The 20028-nt window shown below is 34.7% G+C and overlaps 1 protein-coding gene across 2 annotated transcripts in view; it reads right to left on the bottom strand.

Annotated features, from left to right (window-relative positions):
- LOC133321930 (polypeptide N-acetylgalactosaminyltransferase 5) overlaps window positions 1-12363 on the bottom strand; it is a 30117-nt gene extending 17754 nt beyond the window's left edge. For both annotated transcript variants that reach the window (XM_061531002.1, XM_061531001.1), the window contains exons 1-3: window positions 12148-12363; window positions 1454-1860; window positions 1202-1368 (exon numbers count right to left, since the gene is read on the bottom strand). In XM_061531002.1, coding sequence (XP_061386986.1) covers window positions 1202-1368; window positions 1454-1860; window positions 12148-12327 — 754 coding nt within the window. In that variant the 5' untranslated portion in view covers window positions 12328-12363. The remainder of the gene's footprint in view (window positions 1-1201; window positions 1369-1453; window positions 1861-12147) is intronic.
- Window positions 12364-20028: the final 7665 nt, after the last annotated feature.

A 20028-nucleotide genomic window follows, 5' to 3' on the forward strand; every position in this document is an offset into this window, starting at 1 on the left:
CTGGTGATATATAGTCGCTTAGTTTTACGCGTTGGTATATGTAGGATGGCTTATATCTACACCAAACTTCCGGACGAATTTATAAAGGACCTGCAGAAGGCATTCTATCTATAGATGTTCTGCAGAGTAAGAGGTCGGTAGAAGTATTTATATCTCGAGAACGGATATAAATACTTCTTTAGATATGGACAGAAGAACCTAAAACAGCTTCTGTCTATATCTACAAAAGAATTTATATAAATCTACAAAGGAATTTTATATGTGGAAGGTATGTTATATATAGAGGTCCTGTTAAAGCAGTAAATCAGCTAAAAAGCCGTATATATATATATATAATATCTAGGAATTTTATTTATAGAAGGAATGTGGTTTCTTTTTATAGAAGATCTGTGAAAAGAATTATTATGGGGATTATATTTAAAGAAGTCATTTCGAAGGGCTTAAGAAGTACAGTCTATCGAATGTCCTCTACCGGAGATATTTCAAAAGATGCCCTACAAAATGCCTTCTAGATACATATTGTAGAATTGTTCTCTACTGAAAGTTTTATATAAAAAAACCCTATACCCTTTTCTTTACAATTATACAAATGTCTACTGAGGTCAGAAAATCTAGACTAGGGAGTTTCTATATCGAACATTTTAGAGGGCATTATACATATGGAAAACAAAGTTATATATAGAAGATCCTCAAGAGTTATTTTATGGGCATAATACAATGAGGAGCTTTTCTGTAGACAGAATTTTGAAAAATACGCCTACTCCGCCTATCTCCTCTTGGAACAAGGCCTTCTAAAAACTTCATTACATTCAGAAGATCTACTACAACTGAGAAAGTATAGAGGGCATATTCTCCACTTCCTTTATCACCAAACTTCTCAGACGAACTCTCACACCTTAAAACTAATATAAAAATAGCTGGAAGAAATGTATGCAACAACAATAGCAATGACAGCTACAAAAAAAGAAAAAGGGACACCACATAATAATGTAATTTATCACTGAAAGAAAATCTAACTAAAGACCGACACTTTAACTTTGTGACAACAGAGACACACACACACACACAAAACAAAGTACTTGAAAGCTAAGATGTATGCGGCAGCAGCCAGAGATGGAGCACTTCATAGATCTTTGCTACATCTTCTTCTTTATATTATTTTTTCTATTTCTATTTATATTTCTGTTGTTGTTATACAAACCTCTTTCACTTGCATCATCGACCAGAATGATTTCCTTCAGCAGGGTACGTGGCGAACGATTTATCACACTCCAGACGGTACGCAACAGCGTTGACCAGGCTTCATTGTGAAAAACTATAACTATGGAGGTGGTTGGCAGTTTCGAAGGATAATGTTTCTTTTTGCAGCTATAAAAAATGGATGGAAGAAAAGGGAAGAAAAGAATGAAAATGTAAACTTGTTTAGTATTATTCGTACAATTCGATTACTTACTTTGCATGTCGGACATCGGTAAGCGAACGATTTAACGAAATCAAATCGCTGGCAACCAAATTGAATTGATTCTCTTTGAATTTCTCTTTGGCCAATTCTTTCATTTCAGTGGGAATTTTCACGGGTTTTCCCAGCTCACCCGGCTTGCCCTTCTGTTCGTGTACGGTTGGTGCGGAATACCATTTGCGCAGCACTGTACTGCGATATGTCGCTGAAATGCCACCGCTAACAAAGCCATGGCCAATTTGTCCCACCAGGGCATTATCATCACGATTGGCGGCACTACCACCACCGCCGCCGATACCACCACCTCCTCCGCCACCACCGTCATTGTCTATACTGTTTTCGGTGTTGATTTCATTGTCGCCGACCATATCATCGTCGACACGTTTTTCAGCAACAGGTAACTGGAAAAAAGAAGGGGAGAAATGGGGATAATTAGAATAAAGGAAATTGATCAGAGAAAATAAAATAAATATGGAAGGCATTGGTCTGTAAAACCCGAGGGTAGGCCTGGGGAAAAATTCCCTTAAGTTGTATATCACTAAAAAATCTTCGGAGGGATCTATTGAAGGTCCATTAAAATATATATAGCTTTATAAGGCCTGTTTAAGGACTTTTATGTATAGTAGGCCATTAGCAGGACCTCCAGCTGTAGAAGGCCCGTGCAATGACTTGCAGTTAAAAAATACGAGAGAATAAATTTTAGCTATATAATAACTGCAGAAGATTTCTTGCTTTAGACGATCTTAGAAGAACTTCGAGGTTCAGGAAAACCTGTGGAAGGACGCATAGTTGTTGAAGGACCGTGGAAGGACTTCTAGGTATGGCCTGTGGAAGGAGGCTCAGCTGTTGAAGGCTTGTGGAAGGCCTATCGAATGACTTCAAATTATATAATGTCTGTCAAAGGACATCTAGTCATAGAAGTCCTGTCAAGGGGATCCTAGTTAAGAAGGCCTGTCGAGGGGCTTCTAGCTACAAAAGCCTATGGAAGGATTTCTTGCTATCGAAGGCCTGTCGAAGGACATGTAGTCATAAAAGCTCTCTCGATGTGCTTCTAGTCATAGAAGGCCTACCGAATGGATTCTAGTTACGGAAGGCCAGTCGAAGGCTTCTACTTATAGAAGGTCTGTCGAATGGTTTCCTTGCTACCAAAGGCCTGTGGAAACGCTGTCGATGCTTGTCAAAGGGCTTATAGTTTTAGGAGGACTGTCAAAGGGCTCATTGTCATAGAAGGCCTGTCAAAGGGCTCCTAGTAATAGGAAGCCTGTCGAAGAGCTATTAGCTAAAAAGGCCTATGGAATGATTTGTTGCTACCAAAGACCTGTGGAAAGGCTGCGGAGGCCTGCTGAAGTGATTATAGTCATAGAAAACGTGTCAAAGACTTCTAGTAATAGAAGGCATGTCGAAGTGCTACTAGCTATGGAAGGATTTCTTGTTATCGAAGGCCTGTGGAAAGGCTGTCGGGGCCTGTCTAAGGGCTTATAGTCATAGAAGGCCTGTCAAAGGGTTTCTAATTGACGAAATTGGACTTCCAGCTACAAAAGGCCTATCGAAGGCCTGTGGAAAGGCTGTCGAGTCCTGTAAAAGGCCTCTAGAAGGGATTTCGTTATAAAAAACATGTGGGAGGGTTACTAGCTACAAAGGGAATGGGTAAGGATTATAAACTATCGAAGGCTTTCGGAAAGGTTTCTAGCTATAGAAGGGCTACGAAATTGTTTATAGATATATAAGTTGTGATTAAAGGCCTCTAGCTGTAGAAGGCCAGTGGAAGAACTGTCGAAGGTTTTTTTTTATCACAAGAAGCCCTGTGGAAGATCTATCTCCAAAAGTAGGCATGTATAAGGGGTTTTAAACTCCGAAGGCCTGGCGAAGGTATTCCATCTCCAGAAGTCCTGTAAAGGATCCTTTATCTCCTGAAGATCTGTGGAAGTCCTTTTATTTCCAGAAAGCTGGTAGAAGAGTTTCCAACTGTGAAACACTTGCGAAAGATCTTCTATCTATAGAAGGCCTGGAAGGAGGGCTTCTATACAAAATTAACCTCCCTAAAGAATTTTTCCGACGCCAACAAATAAAATTCGGTTAATTGGTAAGCCAGAAAGCCTCGATCTACGGAAGGCTTCTATAAAATGCCCGTCGAAAGTCCCTTATCTCCAAAAGTCTTGTCGATAAATCTTCCAACTGCAGAATGTCTGTAGAAGTTCTTCTATTGTCTGAAGGCTTATATAAGGTCTTCTATCTCCCGAAGACTTTTTGAAAGTCTTCTATTTTTAGAAGGCATGTAGAAGGGGGACTTATATTACCAGAAGACTTGTAGAAAGCCTACATCAATAAAAGATTTGGGGAAGATATTTTGTGTATAGAAGACCTGGAAGGGCCTTTAGAAAAATTAATTTCCCTAAATAATTTTTCCGATACCAACGATTAAAATTCGCTAAAGCGTTATCATTCCATTTGCAGGAATCCTTTCGAAAAACTTCTATCTCCAGAAGGTCAGTAGAAGTTTTTCTCTTTCCTGTTTGCATAAAAGGCCTGCAGATGATCTTGTATCTATAGAACATTCCGGGTGTTCTATAGATAGAGGATCTTCTGCAAGTTTTCTCAGATAGAAGCCTTTTTGACAGTCTTCTGGAAATAGAAGAAGTTCAACAGGTCTTCAGGAGATAGAATATTCATTATAGGAGATGGAATACCTTCGCCAGGCCTCCTGCGGTTACAAACAACAAAAATAAGCCCGCCCGTAAATTAATATTTCCGATATCAGCTATTAAAAATTAAAAAAACCATCCTGTTACCCATCATTTAAAATCGCCCCCAAACTCAAATCCCGTCCAGTGAAATGAAATAATATATTTATAAAATAATTGCCCTGGCTAATTATTAACAACAACAATAAAAACAAAAAATAAATCCCCAACAACACCAACAAAAAGCCGCAACAAAATGTGAAAGATTTAAAAATGGCATGTTTGTAGATGTTGTTGTTGTTGTACAATGTTCTCATACAATGTTTATAATATTGAGATTTATTATCGTCATTGTTGCTGTTGTTATTGTTGTTGCACTTGTATGTTTAATTACAACAACAGCTCCATCGAGAGTAAGATAGATATTGTGCGTGTTGCCCTGTTCGCTTGGGTGTTCATTTGCGAACAACTTTGAAGAACATGAACATGAAAATTCGATGGTGGGGAAATTATACACAAATAAAACCGGCGAATGGACAGACGGACAGTTAGTCTAGCAGACAAATAGTCAGGCAGACAAATTGTGCGACAGATGGAAAGAACCAAACAATTGTAGGCAAATATTATTAATTGTACACAGATTGCGGGCGAGTAGTGAGACATATGGGTGCGTATGTTTGTCCCTTCTCATCTAAGAATTTGAGATATTTTTGGCCAAACATGGTAGCAGAACAAATGGTATTCTCAAACATAGAAAATGTGTCCAATAGGGATTACAAATTGGATACGAAATTCAAATAAATACAGAAAATTCTCTATTGTCAAATAATATGTTCACAAAATTTTAACGGCATTTTCCTAAAAGAAAATCTACCACATTTTGATAAAATTTTCTATATAGAAACTTTGAAAAATCTTAACGAAACTTTGAAAAATCTTTTTCCGATACAAACAATTAAAAGTCACTAAAAAATTTTTTCTATACAGAAATGAATTAATACAGAATTATTAAAAAACCAGTGAGCGGAGCAGTGTAGTCGGACGGGGCCGACCATACAATGCCCTACACAACTACCACAGAACTCTAACTTTCTGTTGATTTTTATTCCGAGCCTGGGCAATATTTCATGATAGTTGTAATTGTGTCCTATAGATCGCCTCAAAAAAAAAAAAAAAAAAATTGTTGACCGATCTTTATCAAAACAGGCATGCAACATGCATGCTTATTCTTTGGGCCGACCCCCTTCTCCATGTAAAATTTCCCGATGTTCGGGACATAATTGCGGCCTCTGTAGCGACCAGCGAAAAACCGACAAAAATTAAGTATTTGGTCCATTTCATCCCCAAAATATAAACCGATCTTTACCAAAAACAATAGGGATCTTCATTGGTCAGAACCCATCATACATGCAAAATTTTGCGAAGATTGGTCCATAACTGTGGTCTGTATCGTGTTTACAAATTATAATGGGCAGACGGACGGACACACATGTCTAGATCGACTCAGCTAGTCGAGATATGACAATCGGTGGGTCTAGGACCAATATTTCGCGGCGTTACAAACTCTTGGGGCTGCACAAAGCTATAATACTCTGACAACATAGTTGTGTAGGGTAGGGACTTTGGCGAACCATTTAGCTTAAATCGGAAGAAAATATATATGGGAGCTATATCTAGAACTGAACCAATTTTCACGAAACTTAGCACACATCATTATAGACTCATTTCAGTATGCTGTGCCAAATTTCGTGCACATTGAAAGATATTTAGGGACTTTGGCGAACCATGTACCTAAAATTGGAGGAAAATATATAAGGGATATATATTTAAATCTGAACCGATTTTCACGAAACTTAACACACATCATTTCAGAGATAATTTCGTACGCTATGCCTAATTTCGTGCAAATCGAAAAATATATAGCGACTTTGGTTCACCATTTAAATTAAATCGGACGAAAATACACATGGGAGCTATATCTAAATCTGAACCGATTTCCACCAAACTTAGCACACATCATTCTAGACTTAATTTAGTACGCTATGCCAAATTTCGTGCATATCAAAAGATATTGAGGTACTTTGGCGCACCATTTACCTTAAATCGGACGAAAATTATATATGGGTGCTATATATGTAGATCTGAACCGATTTTCACGAAACTTAGCACACATAATTATATACTCATTTCAGTACCCTGTGCCAAATTTCGTGCATATCGAAAGATAATGAGGGACTTTGACGCACCATTTACCCTAAATCGGTCGAAACTATATATATGAGCTATATCTAAATCTGAACCGATTTTTCCCAATTTCAATAGGGTTCGTCATAGGACCAAATAAATGTGCTTTGTCAAATTTCATCCAAATCGGAATATAAATGCGACCAATTTAACATGGACAGACAGACGGACGGACATACATAAATCGACTCATAAAGTGATTCTATGCATATTTTCAAAAGGAACCATGGGTCTATCTCGTTGCCTTTTGTCTGTTAAAGACATATGTACAAATACACAATACCCTGTGTACCACAGTGTGGTGATGGGTATATAAATCACTGATCACTGATTTTTAAATTTTTCCATAGAAATTTTGAAATTTGTATACAAAATTATTGGAATGTTTATAGAAAATGCTCTTTTAGGAAATTCCATTGAATTTATTTTATGAAAATGATTGATTTTCTAAAAATAAATAAATAAAAATTAAAAAATTTTGATTTTGTAATAAAAAATTATTTAAGGTTTTTGCAAATTTTTTTATCTAAAATTGTATTGAAAATTATTTTCGAAAGTATATTTCTAAACAGGAAATGGATTTCAAATATGTAGCAAATATTATTTTTTTTTGTACAACCTTCATTGTTCATCAGCATTTTTTTTTGGGCACTGTCAAAAAACAAAATCCATCTCCAATTACCTTGTGACCTGAATTATATATTCATAACTCTGCAATCACTTTTTTTTTGATTTGAAACAATATATCAAATTATTTGGAAAAAAATGTATTTCATTCATCACATAATAAATCCATTAACAAGTTTTTTCCCATATCAAATTGCACAATGCCACACACACAACACCATTCTGTGTGTTTTTGTACCACAACACCATTCTCTGTTTTTTTTTTGCCATTTCAAAAAAAAAAAAAAAAATGCTATTCTTAATTCTTCTTGGAAAATTGCATTTTGTCTCTTTGTAATTTATTTCATATTGTTGTGCCATTTTTACTATTTGGCATATGGTGGTGCGGTATTTTCCAAAAAAAAAAAATCTAAATTTTTTCCATTGACGTTAATGTCACAGTTACGATGGTGTTGTCGGTTATGATGATGATGATGTTCCTAACAACAATCAAACGTAACACACACCAAACACGTTGCAACCTCAAAAGAGTTGGTCTTTATGTGGCTAAAACAAACCAACATTTGGTTGCATTTTGATTACATTTGTAGTTGCTGTTTTTTTTCAGAAAAATAAAAACATTTTTCCTGCGAACAAAAATAGATACTGGCTTTTTGCCAAAAAAAAGAGAACTTTTTCCAAAGAAGATGTTCAAAAGAACAATGGGAGTTGTTTCTAACTATGAAATCATATTCCATGGCTGCTTGCCTGCCTTGCCGCCTTGTTGCTTCTTCTTTGAAATGCATATAATAAATATTCATGGTAATAGACAACAAAATCTGCAACATAGGTACACACACATACACTCAAATAAAATTATTTTTGGAACCAACCTAGGCTACAGTTAATCAGTCATATGAACTAAACAAGAGGAACCCAACTACAAAAGAAGGTATCTCATGTCATAGCTATAACTGTATGACTACAGCATGTCTGGTAAAAACAACGATGTAAAAATCTGATTGACATCCCAACCTGAGTAAAATTTTGGCACCTCACCCATCACAAAACCCCGCCTTCACAATAAATGCCTTAATCTTGTTCTTCCTATCGAGAACTACAACAAACTCCTAACCCCACCCCCTCTCTCCTATCAAAGGCCGATCCCATCACCATCACCACCAACCACATTTTCATTAGCCGAACAACTCCTCGACTGTTGAATTTCATCATCATCATCATTGTCGTAGTGATGGTACTTCAAGTTCAAACGTTGTTTATTGTTTTGAGATTTATGAGAAAATTAATTATTTTAGCTGTCTATTTTTTTTTTATTTTTTGCTCTAACGCACTCGCGCCTTTGACGCTCGATACAATGAACGATGATGATGATGCGTCACATGCTTAAAACACAGATGAAGTGTGCAATGGCATAGGGCAAAAAAGCTAAGGCCAAACTGCCAAGTGATTTTAGTTTCAAACGCACACGTTTGACGACAACACACTCATCCAGGCACACACGAACAAACAAACACCACACAGCTTTGTAATTTTTGGACTTGATTCTTGAATCTATAAACGCAGAACAAGAAGACAATCTCAAATAGTTTCATGTAAAATATATTTTTAGTATGGCGTGAAGTTTTTAGGGATGTTATAACCGGATTTTTTAAATTAGGCGTAATTAAAAAAAAAAAAATGGTCGAAATTGTATCGAAGTTTTATATAGCATAATTTTCAATACAGAAAAAACGCGACGAAATTTTAAAATTTTCTGTATACAAATTTCGGCGAAATTTTGTACAATTTTCGATAAAATATTTTTTTCGACCAAATTTAAAAATTTGTAATTCGAAAATATCGACGATTTTATTTAAATTTTGATGAAAGAAAATTAACGACAAAAATTTGGCAAAAAATTCATGAAAGAAAATTTCGACAAAATTTGGTCGAAATTTTCGGTCGAAAAAAATTTGTTTGACGATATTTTAAAAATTGTAAATCGTAAATATCGACGTATTTTTTTACATTTTCATGAAAGGAAATTCACGACGAAATTTTGCAAAAAAAATTCATCATAGAACATTTCGACAAATTTACAAAAATTGAGAAAAAATTTTAAATATAGAAAATCTCGACAAAATTTTAATAATTATACCCTACACAACTATGTTGTCAGGGTATTATAGCTGTGTGCAGCCCCAAGAGTTTGTAAAGCCGCGAAATATTGGTCCTAGGCCCACCTTTGAGTATACCGATCGTCATATCTTGAATAGCTGAGTTGGTCTAGACATGTATGTCCGTCCGTCTGTCCATTATAATTTGTAAACACGACACAAGCACGACAGTTATAGACCAAACTTCACGAATTTTTGCATTTGGGATGGGTTCTGGTCAATGAAGATTCCTAATTTTTGGTAAAGATCGGTTAATATTTAGGAGATGAAATGGACCAAATACTTAATTTTTGTCGTTTTTTCGGGTCGCTCCAGAGACCACAATTATGGAGAAATTTTACATGGGGAAGGGAATTGGGTCAACTAATAAGCATGCCTATTTTGATAAAGATCGGTCAATATTTAGCGGGTCAAATGGACTCTGACTTTTGTGTAAAAAAATCACAAAATGTGTATTCTATAGCGTATATATTTACCCCTGAAGAGCATAGACCCGAGAAGTTGACAGTATATCCAAGAGGAGTAATTATACCCTACACAGCTATGTTGTCAGGGTATTATAGCTGTGTGCAGCCCCAAGAGTTTGTAACGTCGCGAAATATTGGTCGTAGACCCACCTTTAAGTATACCGATCGTCATATCTTGAATAGCTGAGTTGGTCTAGACATGTATGTCCGTCCGTCCGTCCGTCCGTCTGTCCATTATAATTTGTAAACATGATAGAGGCCACAGTTATGGACCAATCTTCACGAAATTTTGCATGTAGGATGGGCTCTGCCCAATGAAGAACCCTATTGTTTTTTGTAAAGATGATAATATTTAGGGCATGAAATGGACCAATCAAATAATTATTTTTTGTCGTTTTTTTCTGGTCGCACCAGAGACCGCAATTATGAAGAAATTTTACATGGAGAAGCGGATCGGGCCAAAGAATAAGCATGTCTGTTTTGATAAAGATCGGTCAATATTCAGCGGGTCAAATGGACCCCGACTTTTGTGTAAAAAATGACAAAATTTGTATTCTATGCCGTATAAATTTACCCCTGAAGGACAAACCCGAGAAGTTGACAGTATATCCAAGAGGAGTGGTTGACCTTAAAATTAATACCAATTATATTGTCGTATGTACTCGGATGTACGTACGTACATCAAATATTATTTAGTAACCCATTAACATTAGAGGACAGAAATATAGCACTGATGGCTTAAAAAATTTCCAATAGGTTCCAGTTATGGTCAAGGACAGCGCCTATAATTTTCGGTGATGATGACAAACAATTTGGGATGAAGTGGATTGAAAACTTGTTTTTTTTGTGTTTTTTTTTCGAATCGATCTATAGGCCACAAGCCGAACATCATAACACAACCCACGGTGAAAGGAATCTGGACAAGTAATTAAGAGGGCTGTACTGAATATTGGTAATATTCGGAAAATATGTCAGTGTAAGGAAGAGGTGCTTGTGGATCTGTAATCGGTGCAATATCACGAAATATTGCCTAGGCCTGAAATATACATCCGCAGAAATATTCATCATAGAAAATGTTGACGAATTTACAAACAAGTATTAACGTGTCAGTCGTTGTTGCCGACAAATATATACCCTCAGCCTATGGTTTACGGAGGTCTTCGAAATTATACACAGGTTATATTATTCGCTTAATTTTGATCAAATCGTTTTCAATTCAATTTGCTTCAATTTAATACAGTTTAAAAGTTTCTGGGGAAGGACTTGATCTAGGCTTTGTAAAAATAATAGAATCCCCAGAAGGAGAGGACCAATGGTTTCCATCTTCAGAACTGAGCTAGGCTCGATAAATATAAAAGGTTGTGCAAAGTTTGGTTCAAATCGGACATTCCATTCGCCTGATATTGGCTTTATAAATATTGAAAATATTGAGCCTTTGTGGGGCTCTTCCTACTTGATCTAGGCTTTGTAAAGATGAAAGGTTGTGAAAAGTTTGCTTCAAATCGAATAGTTTGTTCGCATGATATTATAAAATTAATTGTTTACAAAATGTTGACTACTTTGTGGTGGATGTACCCGAAGGAGTGGGCCGATATTCCCCATCTTCGAATTTTTACTTAGTTTGGAAGAAATATTTACCCTTTGTGGGCCGAATTTTTACCCGTGACAATAGAACTATTTTCTGTGCACATATTTAATGTAACTATTCTAAATAGGATACGAACAAAATTTGACGTCGATACATCCCTGCATTCGGGAGATACAGTACCAGTCCAATATCAACAAAACTTTTTTTCATATAACTTTTTCTCAGTATGAAGAAGATCAAATAAATAAAAAATATATATATATATATATATATATATGAAATTTGTTTCATCAGTAATTTTTTTAATTGATTTTTTTTTGCATTTGATTATCAAAATTTTATATAAAAAATTTCAATAAATTTCAAAAACTAAGTTTCATATAAAATAATTTCATTGAAACTTTCATATGAAAAACTTTCTATGAAACATTCATATAACATTTTTTGTCATACTGAAAAATAAATTAAATACTCATTCTATAAAAAAATATTATAATGAAATTTTGTATATAAAAAAATCCAATGAAATGTTATTTCAATAAAACTTTCATATAAAATTTTGCAATGATAGTTTCACATAAAAAATGAAAAACTTTCTTTAAAACTTTCATACAAAAAATTGCAATGAAACTTTCATATGAAAAAAAGAATCAAAGATTCATTCTTTAAAAAAAATTTCAACGAAAGTTCGTATAAAAAATATTGAAATTTTCGTATTAAAATAAAAAAAAGTATTGAAATTTTTTTCTATAGAAAATTGACTAAAATTGTTTTCATATTTAAAGTTTTTTTTTTGAAAAATTCAATAAAATATTGTATAAAAAAGTTATTGAAATTTTGTTATAGACTTTTTTTTAAAAAATATTTATATTGAAATTTTTATTTTAAGTTTTGAAATTGTTTTCTATTGAAATATGTGACTTACCTCAACATCATATTCACCGTTACGTTTACACCGCCAGCCATCCTTGCCGATACAATCCGAATAATGGGCAATTAGCACAAAGTCGACAATGACCCAGACCAGGGAAGTCAAGAGAATAATGCGGCAGGTATTGGAACGCATGCGACCACGTAATAGACGGGTTAGGCCTAATGAAGACATTGTTGTTGTTGCTGTTGGATGGTTGAGCTTCGAGAAGTTGTTGATGAGTTTGAGTGAGTGTTTAACCGATTTTGTTATCTGCTGTTGTTGTTAATGACCACTTTGTTGTGGTTGTTGTTGCTACTGCTGCTATTAAATAACTTGTAAATGCGTGTTGACAGCAACACAAAGGGCGTTGTGTCGTGTTTCAAAGTTGTTGGCCCTTTGGGAGATGACTCCAAAAAAATGGGTTGTCTGTCTGTCGTTCGGTGTAACTGTCTAATTAGAATGCCAATACGAGGCGTTTGATGGGGGTTTCTTGTTGGAAATATTCACAGCTGGGTGTTAATTGATTGATTGTTGAAAAATGAATTTTTTTCAGGAAGTAATTTTTTACAGTTAAAGGAATCACATCAAAAATAGGAGAACGAGAGAGAGGAGGATTTTTGTTGTTAACAATAATAAAAAATTAAAAGGATAATATATCCTTGTTGCTACTGATATTTTATATTGATTGTAGTGTTTTTTCTTTTGTTGTTGCTTGATTGATTGATGATGATGTGTTTGTGGGAGGAGATTTCTTTTCTAACTAGTTGTTGTAACGTCTTCTTCTCTTGTTTTTGTTGTTGTTTTGTTATCTAAGGATGTCCTTTAAAATGTTGCTATGAAGCCTGCAGGATGATGCTGCTGATGCTGATGATGACTATATCATGTGATTATTTTTAAAGCTGTTTCGAAACTTTGTTGAGTTTGAGTTTGATGATGACGACAACAACAAAGACAATGCTGATGCTTCTTTTGATGTTGTTTTTGTTGTTGCTGGCGATGATGTTTTATTGGCATTATCTTGAACCCAACCATCTATTTTTTGTTGATGTTGTTCGTTTTTTTGTTTTGCAAAAATTATAAATAAAATATTGAAAGGGGTAAGAGTGTGTGTGTGTGTGTTGAGGAGGGTTTCAAAGTTAATGAAGCGTTTCAAAGCTTTTGTCGAGGTGCTGGTCTGTTTCCTTCCTGCCTTTTCCTGACTCTATTGAGGTCTTTGTTTGGTTCTTTTTCAGATTCTATGCCATCAAAACAAACGAGAAAAAAACTTCTTGTTGTTGGCCTTTTGCCCTGTTGGTCAATGGGCTAAGTAAACACAAAAGCAAAAGCAAGAATGGGAAAAAATACAACAAAAAAAAAAATCCACAGAGGAGAAAGAGAGTGAGAAAAAAAAAACTCGAAGCAGCAGCTGTAGAAAATTATGAATAACAACAAAGTAGTGCCACAATGAATAGTTGGCTGGCTGGATGGCTGTATTGGCTTGGCTGAATGCTCGCTTGGTTGACTTAGATTTCTTGTTAACTTCTATTTTGCGATTTTCTATGCCAAAGAGAGATGGTTTATATTTTTTTCTGTAGAGTTGCTGTTCTTTTTATCTATTTTTCTTCTTTTTTCTATAGCTCTATGCAAATTTGATGCATATAGTGTTTTTTGTTGCTGTTGTCAAAATGTATGTCGGTTTTCATTTTTCTTCTGGTTCGTTTTTCATTGCTTGTTTTACAATGTAAAAAGTTCATGCCAACTCTCCACTCCACAATTTTTCTGTTGTTGTCCCAAATTCAAGTAAATCGTCAAAGTAACTCCGCTCTATTTTTTGGCCAGATTTTGTGTGTCGAGAGTCTTTTTTTACTTGCTTAGCAACTTGCTAAACAACAACAACAATGGCGTTGTTAGACCTTGAAATTTATTCATGTGCAACAACTGGAAAGAAACAGAGAGAAAATAAAAATTAAAAAATAAATATTGGACAATAAATTTATATAGAAATATATAAATTTTATATATTTTATGTTTTTTTATTCTATTCTACTATTATTTTTTAGGAACAAAAAATTTCACCTAAAATGTGAAATTTTCTATAGAAAAATGACAGCAATTAAAATCTATAAAATTAAAATTTTGTTATATAATAAAATAATTTTAATTATTTTGTATAAAAAATCCATAGGATTTTACATAAAAAAATCAATGAAAATTATTTTGGAAGAATATTCTTCTAGAACCATTACAGGGTTGGATTTGCTAAAAAAAAAATTGTCAAGGACTACCATAGGCATGGATTTTTTAAAGGATATATTTTCAAGGCCTACCAGAGGCGTGGATATTTTTTCAAAGCCTCCCGTAGTCGTGAATTTTTTAAAGTCTTTTAATCGAGTGGATTTTTAAAAAGATATTTTTTAAAGCCTTTCTCAGGCGTGGATTTTATACCCTTTTTATACCAAAACTATGTTGTCAGGGTATTATAGCCTTATGCTGCCCCAAGACTTGTAACGCCGCGAAATATTGGTCGTAGACCCACCTTTAAGTATACCGATCGTCATATCTCGACTAACTGAGTCAATCTAGACATGGTGTCCGTCGGTCCGTCTGTCCATTATAATTTGTAAACACAATACAGACCACAGTTATGGACCAATATTCGCGAAATTTTGCATGTAGGATGGGTTCTGCCCAATGAAGACACATATTGTTTTTGGTGAAGATCAGTTAATATTTAGAGGAATTAATGGACCAAATACTTAATTTTGGTCCGTTTTCAGGTCGCTCCAGAGGCCGCAAATAATGGTCCAAACATCGCGAATTTTTACTTTGAGAAATATCGGTCAATATTTAGCGGGTCAAATGGACCCTGACTTTTGTGTGAAAAAATACAAAATGTGTATTCTATGGCGTTTAGATTTACCCCTGAAGGACATAGATGTTGACAGTATATCCAAGGGGAGTGGTTGCCCTTTAAATTGATACAAATTATATTGTTGTATGTACTCGGATGTGGGAGTTACACTTAAATATATATAGGTATTTACGTATTCAGATATTATTTAGTAACCCATTACCTCATTAGAGGGCGACAATATAGCGCCTATCGCTTTGAAATTTTCCATGAGGATCCAGGTATGACCAAGGACAATGCCTATAATTTGCGGGGATGATCAGATAATTATATTGGGATGAAGTGGACCGAAAACTTAATATTTGTGTTTTTTCGTGTCGACAATTGAAAACCGAACATCAGGGAATCAGGACAAGTCATTAAAAGGGCTGTATTGAATATTAGTAATATTTTTTTTACCTCTAGTCGGTTCGTGGAAGTTGTGTAGGTTATCATATTGCGAAATATTGCCCAAGCTCAGAACATAGAACAACAAAAACTTAGAGTTTCGTGGAAGTTGTGTAGGTTATTATATGGTCGGCCTCGGTGAAGGGAGTCAGGACAAGTAATTAAAAGAGCTGTACTGAATATTAGTAATATTTCTTGACCTCTAGTCGGTTCGTGGAAGTTGTGTGGTCGGCCTCGTCCGAATATACTACTCCGCTCACTGGTTTAGAGTATGTTTTTTCAAGGCCCACAACAGACGTAGATTTTTAAATGATATTTTTTCAAAGCCTTCCTAAGGTGTGGCTTTTTTAAATATATTTTTCAAGGCTCTGTCAGGCGTTGATATTTTAAGGATATTTTTCAAAGCTTTCCTTAGGAGTGCATGTTTTAAGTTATATTTTTTCCACCACCACAATCGCGGATTTTTTTAAAGGATATTTTTTCAAGGCCTACCAGAGGCGTAGATTTCTTAAAGAATATTTTTTCAAGGCCTACCATAGGCGTGAATTCTTTAAAGAATATTTTTTTCAAGGCCTACCATAGGCGTGAATTCTTTAAAGCATATTTTTTCAACGCCTTCCACAATGGTGGTTTTTTAAAGGATATTTTTCCAAGGATTATTACAGGCGTGGTTTTTTCGAAAGAATATAATTTCAAAGCCTTCCGTAGGCGTGGATTTTTTAAAGAATGAATTCCTCAGCCATTGATTTTTTAAAGGATATTTTTTTCAATGAATTCCTCAGGCGTAGATTTTTTAGAGGATATTTTTCAATATATGAATTTTTTTAAAGGTTATTTTTTCCAGTTGTGGATTTTTTAAAGAAAAAATTTCAAAATTTTTAACAAAATATTTGTTAACGCTACCTGAATCGTGGATTTTATTAAATTATATTTTTCATGGACTTTCCGAAGCGTAATTTTCAAAAAAATATTTTTATACGATCCTGGATAAGCGGGTTTTCTATTTCAATATTTTACCAGGATTATCGTTGATTAGGTAGGTTGGCTTATTAAATATTTTATTCTCTTAAAAAAATCACGATAGAGCTTTGATATTTTACAATTTACAGAAGCGGATATTATTCATTCAATTTTTCAAAGAATAAGAAACCTCTTGACAGAAATTAAAAAAAGTAGATCTGGGTTTTTTTATAGAGCCCGATCAATTTTAGGCGGGTATGAGCATTTCGATATAAATATTTGTTTAAATTTTCCAATCTAAGTGGATGTCATTTCCACCGACCGATTTTATGGTGGCCATTCTAATAATAAAAATATTTTTTCTAAGACCATTCATGGAAATTTATTTAACGGAAATTTTTTCTAGGTTCGGAAAAAGCATGGATTTATTGAAGAATATTTTTTCTGAGGCCATTCAAAACCAACGTTAAGTGTAGATATTTAAATTATATTTATTTTGCGATTGATCGCACAACCTTTTGTCGTACCGACTTCATTGTGCAACGAATTGCAATTTTACGCCTGGTTTAAGCGTTTATAAACAAATCATTAACGAGCAATTGTTTGTGTTGTTGTTGTTGCTGTCACAATGTGCAATTTTACTGCCATGTAAATCTGAGTTGTTGTTGTTGGCCATCTATTTTTGATGCCGCCACCGACAATTGGTGGTAATTTCAATGAAATTTAATTTAAATTTTGCAATACGCACAGTGGTTTGAAAAAAATAATAATAATAATAAATTAATAAATAAATAATAAAAATAAATAAATAAAAAACATTTATAATAAAAAAATTGAAAGGGTTTTGTAAATAAATAAAAAACACAATAAATGTATATAAATTTGTATGTCAGTTTAACACAAGGAAGGGTTTATGGACAGAAACTTCAATTATATCTTCAACGGCTCCTAGACTTCTAAAAAGTGTAGTCAATAACTACTAGTCATTGAATTCGTACTTGTGGAGACAAGTCCATATTTTTGTAATAACCTCCCAAAAACTGTTAAGGTCTCCTATGATTAGAAAAGCTCTGCAGCTATTTTTATTTAAATTTTGATTTCTAAAATCCAGATCTTTTGTTAATTCCCAGCCACTGTTCCATTCACACAAAAACTCTTCAAAAATAGTAACGAAAACAAAAATTATTAATGAAAAGGCAAAAAAAAAAAAAAAAACACACACACACAATTTGTACAAACCACTAAACTAATGACACATATTGTGCAAATGAATGCCGGCTTGAATGGATGCCCGGCCAGTTAGTTTGACTAACTGAATAAATAGCTGGCTGACAGAGAGAGACTGACTGACTCACTGCATTTGTCAATCATCTGTTGCCGGACGGCTGGCCGACCGACCGTCCATTATGACATATCTGACGACATGACGTTCGGTGGTTCGGTCATGGTAAATAGTAATGGTTATTATTTTTGGTCTTTTGTTGTCTTCTTTGTTGTTGTTACTGACATTGTTGGCTATTGTTGTTGGCTATTGTTGTTGTTGTTATGGTTCATTGTAATGTTGATGGAGGAGATAATTTTATGTAATCATAGGTTTTGTTATGACCCTTCTTTGGTATTGTTTGTTACATGATTTATTTGTGTAACAATTCTTTAAATGTTGTGGGGTCAAACTGCGAATGCATTGTCATTCGGAAATGACAATTAGGTGGAATTGATATTAGATTTCAATATGAATTTAAAATAAATGTAAATTCTATAAATTAAAAACAGTCTTTAAAAAATGCACGCCTTGGTAAGGCCTTGAAAAAATATTTCTTTAAAAAATCCACGCCTTTGTTGGACCCTTGAAAAAATATTCTTTAAAAAATCCACGCCTTTGTTGGACCCTTGAAAAAATATTTCTTTAAAAACCCCACGCCTTTGCTGGGCCTTTGAAAAAAAAATCTATAAAAAATCCACGTCTTTGCTGGGCTCTTCAAAAAAATTCTATAAAAAATCCACGCCTTGGTTAAGCCTTGAAAAAATATTCTATAAAAACTCCACCCTTGAAAAAATATTCTTTGTGGGACTCTTGAAAAAAATATTCTTTAAAAAATTCACGCCTTAATAAGGCCTTGGAAAACATTCTTGAAAAAATCAACTCCTCGGTTAAGGCTTGAAAAAATATTTTTTCCAAGTCTTAAACGATTTTAAAAAAATCGATGCCGTTGTTTTGACCTATCAAAAGTATTCTTGAAATGTCTTTAAAAAATCCAGGCCTTTTTTGGACCCCTGAAAAATATTGTTTAGAAAATCATTGTCTTTGGTAATTTTTTGCCCTCATTTCCTTATTTTCTAATTTTTTCCCTCATCCTGGAAAATGAGAGTACCAACATCAGCCAATAATTGTATTAACAACATCATCAACATCCATCCTCCAAGTCAAGTCAAGCCAGGCCGACAAAATTAATGTTGTTAAATTTATTGTGGACATGTGTGCGGTAAAGGTAGAAGGGAAGAAGGCTAAGACCAAACCACAGATCACTTGGTAGAACCAAATGTGGAGGGGGTTGGGTATGTAAGTCCCCCGAACAAAATATTTAAACCATTATAAACAGCTGCAAGGAACCTGAGTGTGTGTCTTTGATGATTCATAATAGTTTCCCCCTGGAAATATTTTACTTCTGGTTTACCACGACAGCCTCTATTCAAAGCTCTTGTCTGACAAACAAGACATCAAACATGTCGTGATGATGGAAGCCGAGCTGGCGGAAGGAGAACAAAAAATTAAACCGTTAAATGTCATTTATTTAAAACCACAAAATTCCGATGCCCAATAACAACAACGACACTGAACAACAAAACCAAACAGACATGTGGAGAAGTAGCGAACAACTGTGTGAAGAGGTTGTTGCTAACCACAACAACAATCCTAACTCAAACCCTAACCTCCTCAACCTAACCCACACCACATGCCATGCAATATGTTCGACAACAATATTCTAGTCCGAAGAGCGTGGTGATTGCGACGGGATCCCGGGGAGCGTATACTGCATTTGTTGCATTACATATACTGCAGTAACAGCAACAGCGGCAGCGATAGTAGTCGGGAAAATTCAACAAAACTGGTAACCCAACCACCAGCCGGGCCAGGCCAAGCCAACCCGTTTTACTCTTTGGTTTTTTAATCCCACAAAATAGCCATGAACGTGAACGAACATTTTGTTGTTTCGACGTCGTCATCGCCATCATCGAAGTCGTTGTTAAATTTTTGTTGGTGTTGTTGCTGTTGGCATTTTCATTTGTAATACTGTTGCTGCTGCTATAGCTTGCCTTTTTGTACTTGAAATTGGTCATCAGCTGAGCTAAAATCTACACAAAACCATATTCGTGCACAAAAAACACACACATCTATATGAACACTCATACATACAAAAATATTTTTCAAGCTTTGAACAAGGCCTGGATTTTTTAAAGAATATTTTTTCAAGCTTTGAACAAGGCCTGGATTTTTTAAAGAATATTTTTTCGAGTGTTTAAAATTCCAAAAGTGTCAATGGTGTTTGGTGTTATTATCAACACCACCATGACCATAAAGTTTATACGAAACCAGAACTGGGACGGATGACTGGTGTTAATATTTAAATGCCAAGAAAAAATATCACCACCAGGCC

This window comes from Musca vetustissima, unplaced genomic scaffold (assembly GCF_032173495.1).
Source record: "Musca vetustissima isolate MV318-11 ecotype Yass unplaced genomic scaffold, APGP_CSIRO_Mvet_v1 utg13374, whole genome shotgun sequence".
Taxonomy (NCBI): Eukaryota; Metazoa; Arthropoda; class Insecta; order Diptera; family Muscidae; genus Musca; species Musca vetustissima.